Source organism: Callorhinus ursinus, unplaced genomic scaffold (genome assembly GCF_003265705.2).
Source record: "Callorhinus ursinus isolate GAN/ISIS: 27379988/994484 unplaced genomic scaffold, GSC_fseal_2.0 scaffold6, whole genome shotgun sequence".
Classification (NCBI taxonomy): Eukaryota; Metazoa; Chordata; class Mammalia; order Carnivora; family Otariidae; genus Callorhinus; species Callorhinus ursinus.
In genome coordinates, this window is record NW_027397068.1 from 40,068,706 (window position 1) to 40,084,804 (window position 16,099).

At 38.3% G+C, this 16,099-nt stretch overlaps 1 protein-coding gene across 6 annotated transcripts in view; it reads left to right on the top strand.

Annotated features, from left to right (window-relative positions):
• The first annotated feature begins 930 nt into the window (after positions 1-930).
• HSF2 (heat shock transcription factor 2) overlaps positions 931-16,099 on the top strand; it is a 45,135-nt gene continuing 29,966 nt past the window's right edge. For all 6 annotated transcript variants that reach the window (XR_012378552.1, XR_012378553.1, XM_025865036.2 and 3 more), the window contains exons 1-4: positions 931-1,129; positions 14,500-14,608; positions 14,749-14,876; positions 15,887-16,011. Coding sequence is in view for 4 of the 6 variants with exons in the window: in XM_025865036.2 (XP_025720821.1) it covers positions 1,037-1,129; positions 14,500-14,608; positions 14,749-14,876; positions 15,887-16,011 (455 nt within the window). In the remaining 2 variants the exon portion in view is untranslated. The remainder of the gene's footprint in view (positions 1,130-14,499; positions 14,609-14,748; positions 14,877-15,886; positions 16,012-16,099) is intronic.

A 16,099-nucleotide genomic window follows, 5' to 3' on the forward strand; every position in this document is an offset into this window, starting at 1 on the left:
AACAGCTTGGAGGACATTAGGAGAAGGAAGGGAAAAATGACGGGGGGGGGAATTGGAGGAAGAGATGAACCATGAGAGACTATGGACTCTGAGAAACAGGGTTTTAGAGGGAAAGGGGGAGGGGGGATTGGTTAGCCCCCTGATGGGTATTAAAGAGGGCACGTACTGCATGGAGCACTGGGTGTTATATGAAAACAATGGATCGTGGATCACCACATGAAAAACTAATGATGTACTGTATGGTGACTAACATAATAAAATTTAAAACAACAACAGTGTGTAAGGTGCCTATTGCCGTTTATGGTTCACTGTAGTACATAATTAAGAGTGAGTTAATATTTAAATTCCTCTTTTTGATAAACATATTTTAATGGAACCATTTTCTCCTAATGAAAACTTAAGGGCAGGGTTTACTATTTTTAAGACAGTTTCAAATTGGGGCCTAGCATCATGTTTGGAAAGCTGCTTCCCTACCCTCCCCCCACCCTCCATGTGAATTATTATACTTCCTCCTGACTAGCCCAAATCACACTTTGCCGGCCCAACTGATGGCTGAAATACCCCTGAAGACTTTCGGTAGCCTCCCAGCCACAGCTCAGAAACCCAAAGCCGTTTCCACGTGAAACAACCAAACACAGTCCACTAAGCCTAAGGTCCGCTACAGTGACGGCTCCTATATAAAAGGCGAATGAGAAGGCAGCGCCCCCTTTGCTCCCACCCCCTCTTCGTCGCAGCATCCTATCGCTTCTCTTTGTCGTGCGGTCCGCGCCTGGGGTTGGTCGGAAACGGGACCAGCGCGGGACGAGCGCGCAGGGGCCGAACGCCGAGACCTGTCCATCATGTGCGGCCGCCGGTCCACCCAGCCTCGCTGCGCGCTCGGCAAGGCTGGGGGGGCGGGGCTCGAGAGCTGCTGCGCCTGCGTTGTGGGCGTTCTCCCGGAGCAGCAGCTGCCGCCGCCGCCGCCGCCGCCACCGCCGCCGCTATCGCCGCCGCCGTGTTCGGGTGTAGAATTTGGAATCCCTGCGTCTCGTTAACAATGAAGCAGAGTTCGAACGTGCCGGCTTTCCTCAGCAAGCTATGGACGCTTGTGGAGGAAACCCACACCAACGAGTTCATCACCTGGAGCCAGGTACGGGTTGAGGGCACGGCGGCCTCCGAACCCCCTGACTAACCGCCTCCTCTCTCCCTCCCGTGGGGTTGTCTCTCGCGGCCTGCGACTCGATGCCTTCTGCGAGGCCCGTGGCGCGGGGTGGCGCGGGCCCCGGCGTTCAGGCTCGCTAAGGGACTCCTTGTATTGTTCGCGCGGGGAGCCGCGGGGGTCCCGGCCAGCGCCGCTGGCTCAGGCCGCGGTGGGGGAGGGGCGGTCCGCACCGGGCGCCGCGGCCCGGGAGGCCCCGTAACGGTCCGGCCCCGTCGGCGTTCGGAACCGGCCCGGCAGGACGAAGGCGGCCGACGAGCCGAGGGCACGGGAGCCACGTTACTGCACACTCATTCTCCGTCCTCCCTCCGGGCTCGCGGATTACGAATCGCTGAGTGCATAGGCAGCCCTGGGCGCGGGGGTTTGTCTGAGAAAGCTTTACCTCAGCGACCTGATTCTCTCTAAAAAATACACTCCGCTTTGCACCTGAATCTTTATGAGGAGAGCAGTCAGGAATGTAGGCAAATGTTCAAACGCAGTAAACGCAGGTTACTGGTTATCAATAGGTTTCGAAATTTTGTGTGGAATATGGTACATCATTCTTTGGAAATTCTGAGCCATTTGTAGAAACGGATTTTTATGATTATTTTAATAAAAGTGCTTTAATATACACAGGTGTTTAGTAACTTAGAAGCTAAAATGAATCACTGAATTTCACTAAACTGGCTGGAAGAGTGGTATGTGATGCCTTGATTATTGGTTTGATTCCCAACTCTGCCACTAAACAGGGATGACCTTAGTCAAGCTCCTTACCTTGTTTCCCCTGAGTTTCATCGTCCTTAAGATGAATGGGTTGCCTGGGTGATCCAAGACTCTTCTAGTTCCAAATACTAAGATTCTAAGCAGAATGATTATTACATAAACAGTGCATTTGCATTCAAATGCACTCTCAGGCTGTTGGAATCATTTTGTGGAGTGGGGTGGATTTTTCTTACTGTAGATGATCATCTGTTTGGGGTATTTTCTTGTGTAGAGGGCTGGAGAAGAGTAAGTGAAAACTACCCTCACAGTGCCTGGCACCTGTTAAGTGCTGAGTAAATGTTACTTCCTCTCTTTCTCCTTTTCTTTTCGTTTCCTTTCCTATTTTGGAGCTCTCAGTTTTACTTTTATCTTAAGAGGGAGCACTGTATTGAGTACATGAAGTTTTCGACAACTGTAACACCATATTCTTTCTCATATTACTGTCATTTGTTCATTTTTTTTATACCCCTCCTAGGACTTAATTTTCTTGAAGGTCACTATCATCAGCTGGTTGGTGTATATTAAGTGTTTGATGAATTCTGTACAGTTGTACAAAGAAAGGTGAAAATAAGGAAGCCAGCCGCCAGCATACACTTAAAAATAAACAGATGTCTCATGCTTTTCATCAGTCAGAAGGATTAAAAGTTGACAGGGATGGATCAGCACAGTCTGCTGTTACTCAGCCTTGTATTCATATTAGAGATTGGACTCAGAGTCTCTCCCCCACCCAAGCTGATTTTATCATACCTTTTTGGCTTGTATCGCCATTTAAAAATAATTCTTATTTATCATATTATTAAGTCTAGGCTTATGTTTTACTCATTTTCTACTACATAATGGGACAATTGAAATATAACTTCAGTGAGGGCAGATACCATGCCTGTGCCAAGGACACAGTAGGTATTTAATAAATGTCTGATGAATCAGTGAAATCCTTAGAATATGTCATGGAAATGGTGGGAATGATAAAGAATTGTGCCTGAAAAGAATCTTAGAGATAATCCACTTTAGCCTCATCATTGTATAGATGAGGATTTGAGGCTTAGGTTAGATTTCTTCTCCATAATTACAAAGCTAGCCATTATTGGAAGTGGGACTCTTAACATAGATTTCAGACCTCCCAGATCAGTCTTCCGTTATCAGCACTTCACTTAATATAGGTTGGTACAATATTTAGTGTTATATCAAAATGTTACACTTTTGCAAGTCAGTGAACAATTCTGGATTAATGTTGTTTAGGGCTTAGCTTGGTTGCTTAGGAAGTTTGTCTCTGTTACTTTCCCACAGATTTTTCCAAAAGCAGTGTTAACAATGAAATGAAAGGTAAAACTCTAAATAAACAATGATGTTAAATGGAAAAAACAAAGCAAATTACTCTCATCTTTTAGAAGTTGCTATTTATGGTTGTTTCTGGTTTCCTTCAAATAGATTTTTGCTGAATTTCTGTTGAGGCAATTTAGCATTTATACTATTTGAGTGAAAATCATATTAAGACCTTTTAGAAGCAGCAGATGTTTTGGAAACCAATCTTTTATGCAATTTTTTTTTCGCTTGTGGAAAATAATTTACTCCTCTAGCTTGAGTGTAGGGTAAGGGGAAAAAACCAACTGCAGTTTGAAAAGCTTGGCTTAATATTCCTGAAGACTTACTTATATAACTAGTTTTTCTTGAAACTTGTAGTATTGCAAAAATGAAGAAAAATGAAATAACACCCCCATTCTCATGATTATAGAAATGTAATATTCTGAGCAGTCAAAATTATACTAAATATGTTATTGATTCAAACAACAGAAATGTCTTTAGATCCAGAGTGTCTTTAAAACATTTGTACGTATTTTATTTTTTTCCCATATTCTCCCCTGAAAAGTTTCTTTTTCTTTCTTTTTTGTTTTTACATTTCCTATAGCTATTTTGGCTCTGGTAGGCAGTCAGTTGCCAGAATCAGGGACAGAGATAATACTGTTGGACTACCTAAAGCTGTTTTAAGTGTAACTGAGTCCTAAACAGAAGGTACCGGTTTAACTTGGAAGCAACTGCAGAAACTTGATATTCAGGGACAAGAGGTTGTGGAAGTTGGAAGTTCTTGCCATTGATCGTGAGGAACAGCCTTTACTGTTAACTGAAATTTGATAGTGTATGTTGAAGTGAAGTAGTTACAAAAGCAGGAAAGAACTGGAGGTCATTGTTTTATTAATGTTATTACCTTTGTCTCTGTTCTTCAGATTGTTTGAGAAGACCAAGAAATGATTTCCACTAAAGACCTCGTACCCTGGGTGCCTGGGTAGCTCAGTCGGTTAAGCGTCCAACTCTTGATCTCAGTTCAGGTCTTCATCTTAGGGTTGTGAGTTCAAGCTGCACACTGAACTCCATGGTGGGCGTGGGGCCTACTTAAAAAAAAGGGGGGGATGCCTGGTTGGTTCAGTCGGTTAAGCAGCTGCCTTCGGCTCAGGTCATGATTCCAGGGTCCTGGGATTGAGTCCCACATCAGGCTCCTTGCTCAGCGGGGAGCCTGCTTCTCCCTCTGCCGGCCATTCCCCCTATGATCTCTCTCTCTGACAAATAAATATATAAAATCTTAAAAAAAAAAAAAAAAGACCTCATACCTATTTGGTCCACCTTTTTATGACCTTTGACATTTTCTATTTCTCCATCCCTCTCAAATCAGCAGAGACAAATGAGGAAATAGGAAGGAAATGGAGCAAAACCAGTATTGGTCTAGTGCTTTCTAGCTATTTTGGATGAATTTGAGCATCCAGAACTTGATATTTGGGTATCATCTTGAACTTCCCAGCAACCATTGCATTATTACACTATTCTCAAGTAAAAACAAGAAAGCCACAGCTGTGGCAGAATAGGAGTAAAATCCACCTTAGATGAGCCTACAGAAATGTTGGAAGATTCATTGACGACTAGTATTTTTTTTTTTTTTTAAAGATTTTATTTATTTATTTGAGAGACAGCGAGAATGAGAGAGAAAGCACATGAGATGGGGGGAGGGTCAGAGGGAGAAGCAGACTCCCCGCTGAGCAGGGAGCCCGATGCGGGACTCGATCCCGGGACTCCAGGATCATGACCTGAGCCGAAGGCAGTCGCTTAACCAACTGAGCCACCCAGGCGCCCGACGACTAGTATTTTTTATTTGTATACATAAGAGAGAATGAGAGACTCAGAAGGAATGGTTGGTGAACCTTAAGTTAATGGACTGTTTTAAGAAAAGTTACAAATTTCTGGGCACCTGGGTGGCTCAGTTGGTTAAGCGACTGCCTTCGGCTCAGGTCAGGATCCTGGAGTCCCGGGATCGAGTCCCACATCGGGCTCCCTGCTCAGCAGGGAGTCTGCTTCTCCCTCTGACCCTCTTCCCTCTCATGCTCTCTATCTCTCATTCTCTCTCTCTCAAATAAATAAATAAAAATAAAAAAAAAGGAAAGTTACAAATTTCTATTCTGAAAAATGTTTTAAAGTAATGGACTAAAAAATTATTAGTAAGATTATTTTGGATGTTTTTAACTTACTACCAGTTCAAGCAGTAACAACTTATTATTTGGAAGCCTGCCAACCTTTATGGGTAAAACCTAAAAAGAAGCTACCCATCTCTCCCACCTCACTCAGTAGTTGCTTTCTGCCCCTTGTGGAATGTGTTGGGAGAGTTCTGTATTGTATTGCTTGAGCCTCACAGGTTTAAATGGCAGTAAGGTGGAATTTTTGCACTCAGAGGTTATCTACTAATTTTAGAGTGGAGACTGAAGGAATACCATAAGCAGAGACACAGAATATGAGCGAATGAGGGTTGTATGAGAGGGAGAGCACGTGCAGATATAAGCAAGGGGCATTCATCATTTCATTTGATATAATTCAAGAGCTGAACTTCTAAAAAGATATTTTGGTCCACTGTGACCAACAGTTCATTTATTTGATCACTCACAGATATTTATCATGAATATGTTGTGTCCTAGGTACTAGGAATTCATTCAGTAGTGAACAGAGTGGCTTCATAGAGCTTATATTCTAGAGGAGGACACTGATAATTAAAAAGTAAGCAAACACAGATAATATAATTTCAGTTAGTGGTAAGTACCATAAAGAAAAGAAAGCAGGGTAAAGAGAGAGATCAGGGTCCAATTAGGAGACATGTCACATAATGTAAAAGAAGGAAAGAACTGTTTTTAAGCATTTAAACAGGGTAAGTTTAGTAGAATTACTATATCAGGGGGATTGGAGTAAGAACTCTATAAAGAATATAGGACTGGCAGTTATAAAAAGTATGATCACATCTCAGTGGCAAAGAAAGCACTGGTGCCACACAGGTGGAACTTATGGAAGTTCATCCTTCAGAGCTTGTGGAGAAATATACCTTCTAAGGCAGGGATTGGCAAACCATGGCCCATGGGCCAGTCATCTGTTTTGTAAATAAAGTTTAATTGGAACATAACTATGCCTAATCTATTTACATATTGTTTATAACTGCTTTCTTGCTACAACGGCAGTATTATGTATGACCTTATGATCTGCAAGCCCGAAGTATTTACTATCTAATGCCTTAAGAAAAGGTTTATCAGCACTTGTTCTAGAGCACCCTTGATAGTTGTTCATGGGGACATGTCTTGTCAGATATACTCTGATTTGAAACCTCCAAAGGGAGAGAGAATGTTGACCTTGCGCTGCTGACCTTCTGTACTGCAAGAGCTAGGTGCTGGAGAACCTGCCTGCACTGTAGGAACCTGGCCATTGTTAAAGAACCAGGAAATAGGAAGGAGAACCCCCTTCTCTTGTAATATCTCTCTAGTATCTTCTGCTGATAAAGCCTATCACCATGCCATCTAGAAAAAAGATATTTAAGGGACCCACCTCTATATTTGCAAAGCAGACAATGAGGAATGAATTTGGAGCAATAAATTGATAAACTAGCACATAAAATGACTGGGATTTGTGGGTATTTTAGGTAGAGTGATAAGGAAAGCCTCTCTGAGGAGATGATGTTTGAGCAGAGATCTGGACAATTTGAAGGGATGGGCCAGGCAAAGAGGAATGGCAAATGTAAAGGCCTTGAACATGGCATGTTCATGTGATTGGGGAAGGCCCATGTAGTTGAGTATCTGGAGAATGTAAGATTGAGGTCAGAGTAGGCAAGAGCGGATGGTATAGGGCCTTAGGGCTGTGGTAAGGAGACTGGAAATCTAGGGAACTAGTTTGTAGATTATCACAGTTTTCCACTATGTTATTGAAAATAGTGTGGCTGAGACTAGTGTATTTGCAGTGGAGATGATGAAAAGTTGTTGGATTTGATATTTACTTTAAAGGTAAAGCAGTAGAACTTACTAATAAATTGTCTGGAGTTGCAGGAAAGACAGAAGAATTAAGAATGACTCAGATTTGGGCTGAACGACAAGATAAATGACACCATTTGCTCAGATGGGAGAGTATTCAGAGAAATGCAGGTGGAGATTGTTTGGCCTATATTAACTTTGACATTACAGTGGACACTAGTGTTACTTGAAAATTGTTTTGTTTAGCTTACATTTCATTGACCACACTTGGTCAAATGACCATGCCTAATTTCAGAGGAGGTGGGGAAATTCAGTGCTAGGAAGGAGAACAGGAATATTTTTGAACAGCCTGAATGACTTCTGCACTCCCAAGACATCCAAGTGGAAATGTTGAACAGGATGTTTGGATATAAGACACTGGCATTCAGGGTGGAGTTTGGAGCTTATGAGTGGTAAAGCCATGGGACTGGATGAGATCATCTAGGGAGACAAATGAAGATAGAAGAAGCTGAAAGACAGGCCAGTCTGATTTTTAGAGGGCATATGAGAATAAGAAAAAGCTAGCAAAGGAGACTGAGAAGAAACAATGCAACAGGAGGAAAAACAGGGGAGTGAGGTCATAGAAGTTAATGGAAAAAAATGGTTCAAAAAATAGAAGATGATTGTGTCAGCTGCTGTTACGAATATTCTTATATACTTCTCCTGGTGTATATAAGCAGGAATTTAAGGTATATATACTTACATTGAAGATTGGACTTGCTGGAAAATAGGGTATGAATTGTTTTCCAAAGAGATTAAATGATTTTATACTCCTGTTAGCCAGGCATGAAATTTTCCATTAATCCACATCTTCAAAACCTGATATCATTCTTCTTAATTTTTTACCAATCTAGTAAAGTATTATCTCAATGAGGTGTTAATTTATATTTCCCTGATTAGTAATGTGTTCAAACACCTTTTTTTTTTTAAAGATTATTTATTTATTTGAGAGAGAGAATGAGAGAGTGAGTACATGAGAGGGGGGAAGGTCAGAGGGAGAAGCAGACTCCCCACTGAGCAGGGAGTCCGATGCGGGACTCGATCCTGGGACTCCAGGATCATGACCTGAGCCGAAGGCAGTTGCTTAACCAACTGAGCCACCCAGGCGCCCCACCTTTTTGTATTTATTCGCCATATGTGTTTCCTATTCTATGAAGTATTTGGCCATTTTTCTATGGGGTGGCTTGTCTTTTAATATTTGTAGGTATTGCTTTTATATTCTGTATATCCATTCTTTGGGTCTGTGTATTGCTTATGTCTTCTCCCAGTTTGAGACTTATCTTTTCCTTTTGATTAATACAAGTTTTTAATTTTAGTATAATATATTCATCTTTTTTGTTCATGCTTTTTGTTTCTTCAGGATGTTTTTTCTTACCTCTTCCCCAGGGAGAGAAAAATACTTTTCTATTTCTCTTCTTTTTTTCTGAAAGTTTTAAAAGTTTGCGTTTTATGTGTCTTTAATTCATCTGGAATTGATTTTTGTGTGTGGTGTGAAGAATCCAGTTTCATTGTTTTCCATATAAATATTCAGTTGTCCTAGCTCCTTCATTGAATGCTTCCTTCTTTCCGTGGTGATGTGTATTGCTCCCTCTGTCTTACAGCAAAATTACAGGTAGATAATTACAATTTTTGTTTCTAGGTTCTCTATTGCATTCCACTGAACAGTTTTCGTTTTTTTTGCCCTTATCGTCTTAATTACTGTAGCTTTATAGTGTCTTGCTTTTGGGAGGGCAGCTTATCCTTCAGGAATACCTTGACTATTGTTGGGCTTTGCTCTTCTGTATATGTTTTAAAATCAAGTTCCATTAAAAAAACTTACTGGAATTTTAATTGGAATTGCATTGAAATTATAAATCAGATTAGGGAAAATGGATGTCTTTATGATGTTGAATATTCCCATAAACGAGGCATGTTCTTAAATTCATTTTGTGTAACAAAGTTGTATATTTTTTTGGTAATTAGGTCTTGCACGTTTGTTAGATTTTCTTCCTAGGTATCTTAAGATGTCCTAAGTGGTGTCCGTTAGTTAAAATCACATTTCTGGCTGTTGCTGGTAGTTATAAATACAGATAACATTTGTATGTTGATAATAAACTAGTGAACTAATCATTTTACTGATTTGGGGTCTCTAAGTGTACATCCGTGCATTTGTGAATGATAGTTTTGTTCTTTCAGAACTTTATACCTTTTTTTTTTTTTCCTGCAGTGGCTGAGACCTCAGGGTGTCAAATTGAAGTAGTGATCATGGGATCCCTTTTTCTTATTTTTAAAAGGAATTTTTTCATATTTCCCCCTTAAGTTATTGGCTGTTAAAATTGAGAGTTTTTTAAATTTATCTTTTTCTTGCTGATGTCATAGTTAGAGGGGAGACGGGCATGCCAGGAGAGAGGATACAGGAAAAAAGTTGACTTTGGTGAGTAGGAAGGTGGATTTGAAATAGAGAATAGGTTGAGAACATAGTGAATTAAAGAACATTATGCAAAAATGTTAACAATTGAAAAATTTAAATGTGAAATTTGAGATGGTCAGGGCAGAGATGTAGGTGTGAGCGTAGATAATAAATCATCATACGTAATACAGTCAGTAGTTAGATACACTGGTGTGGATGAGATTGCCTAAGGAAAGAGTGTATAAGGTGTCATGATCAAGGATAGAAATCTAAAAAACACTACCTCTTAATAGATGAATACAATTGGAAGAAAATATGAGAAAGAGACCCAATAGTATATAGTTTCAGAGCCAAAACAGTAGAGTATTTAAGGAGGGGATTGTCAGTAGTGCCAAATGAAATGTCACAGAGAGGTGTGGGAAGATCAGGACTGAAAAGAAGGCATTGAATTTGGCATTTGACATTTTAGAGAAAAATGGTTTGAGTAGAGTGAGGGAGAACGAAACCAATTTTTAGCAAGAATATGTAGATGGTACTAAATTAGAGAAGGGGGCTTTGAAATATTTGTTAAATTTTGCAGTGAAGGAAAAGACAAATGGGGTGGGTAGATTGAGAGGGAAGTAAGGTAAAGGGAAAGTTTTTTTTAAGATAGGAAAAACATGCATTTTAAATTTTAATAGTTACTACCTACTAACCAACTCTGATTATCATCAGACATTTAAAATTTTGCCAGTCTAATAAGTGAAAATCATTATTTTCTGTACATTCAATTATTATGAGATTGGGCCTCTTCTAAATTTTACATTGGGTTTTTCATCTTACTGATTTGTTAAAAATTTTTAATTAATGCAGTTGTCATAAATATTTAAAATATTTTTATGGTAATTGACTTAATTGAATTTTTATAATAACTCTAAGTTAGGTTTAGTTTCAGACACAAATAATAGAATTCCAAACAATAGGGGCACCTGGGTGGCTCAGTTGGTTAATCATCTGCCTTTGGCTCAGGTCATGATGTGGGGACCCTGGGATGGGCCATGTATTGCATCGGGCTCCCTGCTCAGCGGGGAGTCTGCTTCTCCTTCTGCCTGCCGCTCCCCCTGCTTGTTCTCTCTCTTTCTGTCAAATAATAAAATCTTAAAAAAAAAAAAAAAGAAATCCAAACAATGGTTTAAATAGAGATGTATTTTCTTTTTAAGTCTGACGATACATTCTGGTCTTTTCAGCCTTACTTAGTTTCTCCACCTCAGTGGTGGTAGAAGTTTTACTCATTAGCTTCAAGTTCCAAGCAGGGATATGGGAAATAGGGGTTTGACACTTTGGATCTTTCCCCTTTTAGAAGCTTTTCTGGAAGCCCTACTCAGTCCATTCTGTTTATATCTTAATTGCCAGGTGTGTATTCGGCTGCCTCTGTCAGGGGGACTGAGAAATGTAGTTGCAGCATCAAACAAAATTGTGGTTCTGTTAGTAAGAAAGTTTTTGCAAATGGATCTCTTTGTTTTTAAGGCTAAATGATGTTCTGTTGTGTGTGTGTGTATCACAGTTTCTTTATTCTTCCATTGAGGGACACTTAGGTTGTTTTCATATTTTGGCTATTGTGAATCATGCTGCAATGAACATGGGAGCATAGATAACTCTGTGAGATACTGATTTCATTTCCTTTGGGTGTAAACCCAAGAAAGGGGGAGCTGGATCATGTGGTAGTTCTATTTTTTATTTTTTTGAGGAATCTTCATGCTGTTTTCCGTAATGGCTATACTGATTTACATTACCACAAACAGTATATGAAAATGCCCTTTTCCCTACGTCCTCGCCAACGTTTGTTATCTTTTATTTTTTTAATAATTGCCATCCTAACAGATATGAAGTGGGTACCTCATTGTGGTTTTGATTTGAATTTCCCTGATGATTAGTGATGTTGAGTACCTTTTCATAGACCTGTTGGCCATTTCTGTATCTTTGGAAAAATGTCTATTTGGGTTCTTTTTTAATTGGTGTCTTTTTTTGTTTTTTGTCTGGCTATTGAGTTGTATGTGTTCCTTACGTATTTGGATTATTAATCCCTTATCCGATATATTGCTTGCAAATACTCTTACTCTGTTAGGTTTTCTTTTTATTTTGTTGTTTTTTTTGCTCTGCAGAGGCTTTTTAGCTTGATGGAGACGGTATGTTAATTAGCTTGACTGTAGTAGTCCTTTACGTAAATATATTAAATCATGCTGTACACCTTTAAAATATGCTATTTTAGTTTTAAAATAACAAAAATAAAAAAGGTAAGTAGAGGAATTTGGAAATAGGGTAGGCAGCTAGCAGCTTCCATGAATAAATATAAATTCTTACCACTTACCAGTATGATTTCTAGGTTTGCATCGTACTTCCAAAAGCTTGGTTGTAAAGAGTGATGGAGCAGTGAGTTAGCATTGAGCTTTTGCTTTTTGCTTTCCAAAGAGAGAGTTCATGAACTAATAATCTTTTTTCTCCTGATTTTCTCCCCCGATTTGAATGTTACCCGTACTTATTACCTGTTAAAAATTCTCAAATAGATTTGCTGCTGCTTCTTTCTCTCTATTTATTTATTTTTTACTATCCCTTCTTTAGTATGAAACTTTGTAAACACTATAATTGTACCACTTTTATAGGATAGGGTTAATACCTCTTTTTTCATTGTTTTTAGTATTTTCTTGCCTATTGTTACATAATTATTTTACAAGTGAACTTTAAACTGATAAGAACAGATACTACACTTGATCCCTAGTATTTGGTTGTGTTAGCATCTCTTCACCTCCTCTCCAAAAATTTTTTTCATTGAGAATTTATTGCGAATATATTGGTTAATTAGAATTGACAGCTTTACAGTACTATATTTGTCCCTCTATAGTTTAATATTCTCTTAAATGTCCTGTATATTTTTAAGATTTATCTTTAGATAAGTGACATTTTTTCTGTTATTGGAATCTTTTATTTTACTTTAGTTTTAAATTGTTATGGTAAAATATGCCTTACATAAAATTAACCATTTTACCCAGTTTTAAGTATACAGTTCAGTGGCATTAGGTTCATTTACATTATTATGCAGCCATCGCTACCATCTCTCCAAAATGTTTTTCACCTTTCCATACTGAAACCTCATACTCATTAGACAGTAGTTTCCAAGTCCTCCTTCCTCCTAGCCCCTAATAACCATTCTGTTTCTGTCTCTGTGAATTAGACTAATCTAGATATCTCATATAAGTAGAATAGTACAGTATTTGTCCTTTTGTGGCTAGTTTATTTCACTTAGCATAGTGTCTTTAAAGTTCATCCATGTTGTAGCACCTGACAGAATTTCCTTTCTTTTTAAGGTTGAGTACTCATTGTGTGTATATTCCAAATTTTATCTGTTCATCTGTCAGTGGACGTTTGTGTTGCTTCCACTTTTTGACTATTGCAAATAATGCTACTATGAACATAGGTATACAAATATCTTTTTGAGTACCTGCCCAGTTCCCTGGGATTATACATAGAAATAGAATTGCAGGATTATATAGTAATTCCGTGTTTAGTTTTTTGAGGAACCACCATACTGTTTTCCATAGCAGCTGCACTATTTTTCACATTTCCACCAGCAATGTTTTAATTTCTCCAATTCCTCCAGCACTTATTTTCAATTTATTTGGTGTTTTTTTAAAAATAATTCCCATCCTAAGGGGTATGAAGTGGTGATGGTGGTTTTGGTTTTCATTTCCCTAATGGTTAGTGATATGTAAGGCATTTTTTCATGCATTTATTAGCCATTTGTATATGTTCTTTGGAAAAATGTTCAAGTCCTTTGCCCATTTCTTATTGGGTTGTTTCTTTTTTGTTGTTGAGTTGTAGAAGTTCTTTATTATGGATATTAATCCCTTATCAGTTAAACAGTTTGCACATATTTTCTCTGATTCTGTGGGTTGCCTTTTCACTCTATTGATAGTGTCCTTTGCACAAGTTTTTAAGTTTGAGGTAGCATCAGTGGTCTGTTTTTGCTTTTGTTGCCTGTGCCTTTGATGTTAACGAAGAAATCATTGCCAAATCCAGTGTCATGAAGCTTTTCCCCCTTATGTTTTCTTCTACTATTTTTATAGTTTTAGCATTTACGTTTAGGTCTTTGATCCATTTTGAGTTAATTTTTATATATGGTGTAAGATAAATTTTGTTCTTTTGCACGTGAGTATCCAGTTTTCCTGGCATTGTTTGTTGAAAACTCTCCTTTCCCCTTTGAATGGTCTTGGTACTCTTGTCAAAAATCTTTGGACCTTCTATGTAAGGGTGTATTTGGCGGTTCTTTATTCTGTTCCATTGGTCTGTCTCTGTGTTTATGCCGGTACCGTGCTGTTTTGATACTGTATTATAGTAAGTTTCAAATTATTTTTTTGTATGGAAAAACACTAGTGACTTTAAATATTAATTATTAACCTGATATTTTACTGAAAGTTTTTTTACAGTTTTTCACTTGATTATGCAAAGATATGTCTGTTGCAAATAATGATAAGATATGACTTTCTCTTAAATTTTGTCTATTTTTGTCTAATTGCATTGGTTTTAAAACAGTGTTAAATAATTATGTTGCTTACTTACAGTATTTCTTTTCTTGTTTCTGATTTAATGGAAATTCTAATATTTCACCATAGTGCGTGATGCAGCTTTTGGTTTTAGACATACTTCTGAACTTCTGAGGTTGACATCAAAAAGCTTAATTACAGTTTGGCAGTTAATTATAGTTTGTTTCTTGTTGCTGTTAATAGGAATAAAATGTGGATCTAAAAGTATCATGGAAGGACTGCCCAGTTTTGGGGTTCATATTGTATCACCTAAGAGGACTTCAGTTAATTGACTTTTTCTCTCTTTTTCAGAATGGCCAGAGTTTTCTGGTTTTGGATGAACAAAGATTTGCAAAAGAAATTCTTCCCAAATATTTCAAGCACAATAATATGGCAAGCTTTGTGAGGCAACTGAATATGTGTGAGTACGGGCAGTATTTTATTTGGAGTACTGTCATCAGCCACTGATTAAACCCATTTTTTCCCATTACGTTGATAAAGGAAAGGGAAATTATTTGCTTTTTGTCTGTTTTAGTCATCTAAATTTTTAATCTTTTTCAGATGGTTTCCGTAAGGTTGTGCATATTGACTCTGGAATTGTAAAGCAGGAACGAGATGGTCCTGTTGAATTTCAGCATCCTTACTTCAAACAAGGCCAGGATGACTTGTTGGAGAACATTAAAAGGAAGGTGAGCTATTGTTAATGTGATTTATTTAAGGCATTACCATATAGCATACTTGGCCAACACAGTATTTCACCTGTTGAAATTAAGAATGTATAGAAATACACAGGTATTCCCTGTTGGAATGACTTAGACTAATAAAGCTTTAATTATTTCCTTCTGTTTTATATTTTTTCTCTCCTAGAGGGAAGGAAAATGTTTACACTCTGACTGAGGGTGAGGAATCATCCATATTGGGATGGGTCACTCCTTCCAATTTAGCTTAAAAAATGTTAGCTCCTATTAAATGTTGACTCCCTTGGAGGGCTTTTTCTCTAGTTCACTGTTGAATATCCAATACTGAGAATAAGTAAGTCCCTTGCATTATAGTAAGCATTTAATAATACATTTTTTAGTTAATGGTATCTTTTGCTGAAATAAAATATTTTTACTAAATCCACAAAAAAGGGGGATAAAAGAGTAATGGACCATGAAAGAAAATGGCCCAGTGTGCAGCTGTTACTGCATAAATTTAATTAAACGTGGAATGTGATAATAAAGAGGCTTGGGGAAATTACAGTGAGTTTGGTGAAAGGGAATGAAAAAAAGTCCCTGCTTGTGGAAACTTCTGCACATTTAAAAAAAAAAAAAGATTGATTATTTCTTATTCTCTGTCTTGGAGTTTATTCTTTTTTTTTTTTTTTTTAAGATTTTATTTATTTCTTTGACAGAGAGAGATAGCAAGAGCAGGAACACAAGTGGGGGGAGTGGGAGAGGGAGAAGCAGGCTTCCCACCGATCAGGGAACCCGATGCGGGGCTCGATCCCAGGACCCTGGGATCATGACCTGAGCTGAAGGCAGATGCTTAACGACTGAGCCACCCAGGCGCCCCTGGAGTTTATTCTTTTTATAGAATCCTGTCCTGGGCGTTTTGGAACTAAATCTGAGTTCCTGAATGGGCTACAAAACACAGTAGGGAAACTTTGAATTAAAAACATGGTGTTTAGTATTTGATTTCCTAAATTTGCTTTCAAAAGGTTTCATCTTCAAAACCAGAAGAAAATAAGATTCGTCAGGAAGATTTAACAAAAATTATAAGTAGTGCTCAGAAGGTTCAAATAAAACAGGAAACTATTGAGTCCAGGCTTTCTGAATTAAAAAGGTAAAGTATTATTTCCAAATATAATTTTAATATAGGGGTTGGTGTGTGTGTGTTGGAGGTTGAAGGTTAGTGTTTTAAGTACTTAGAT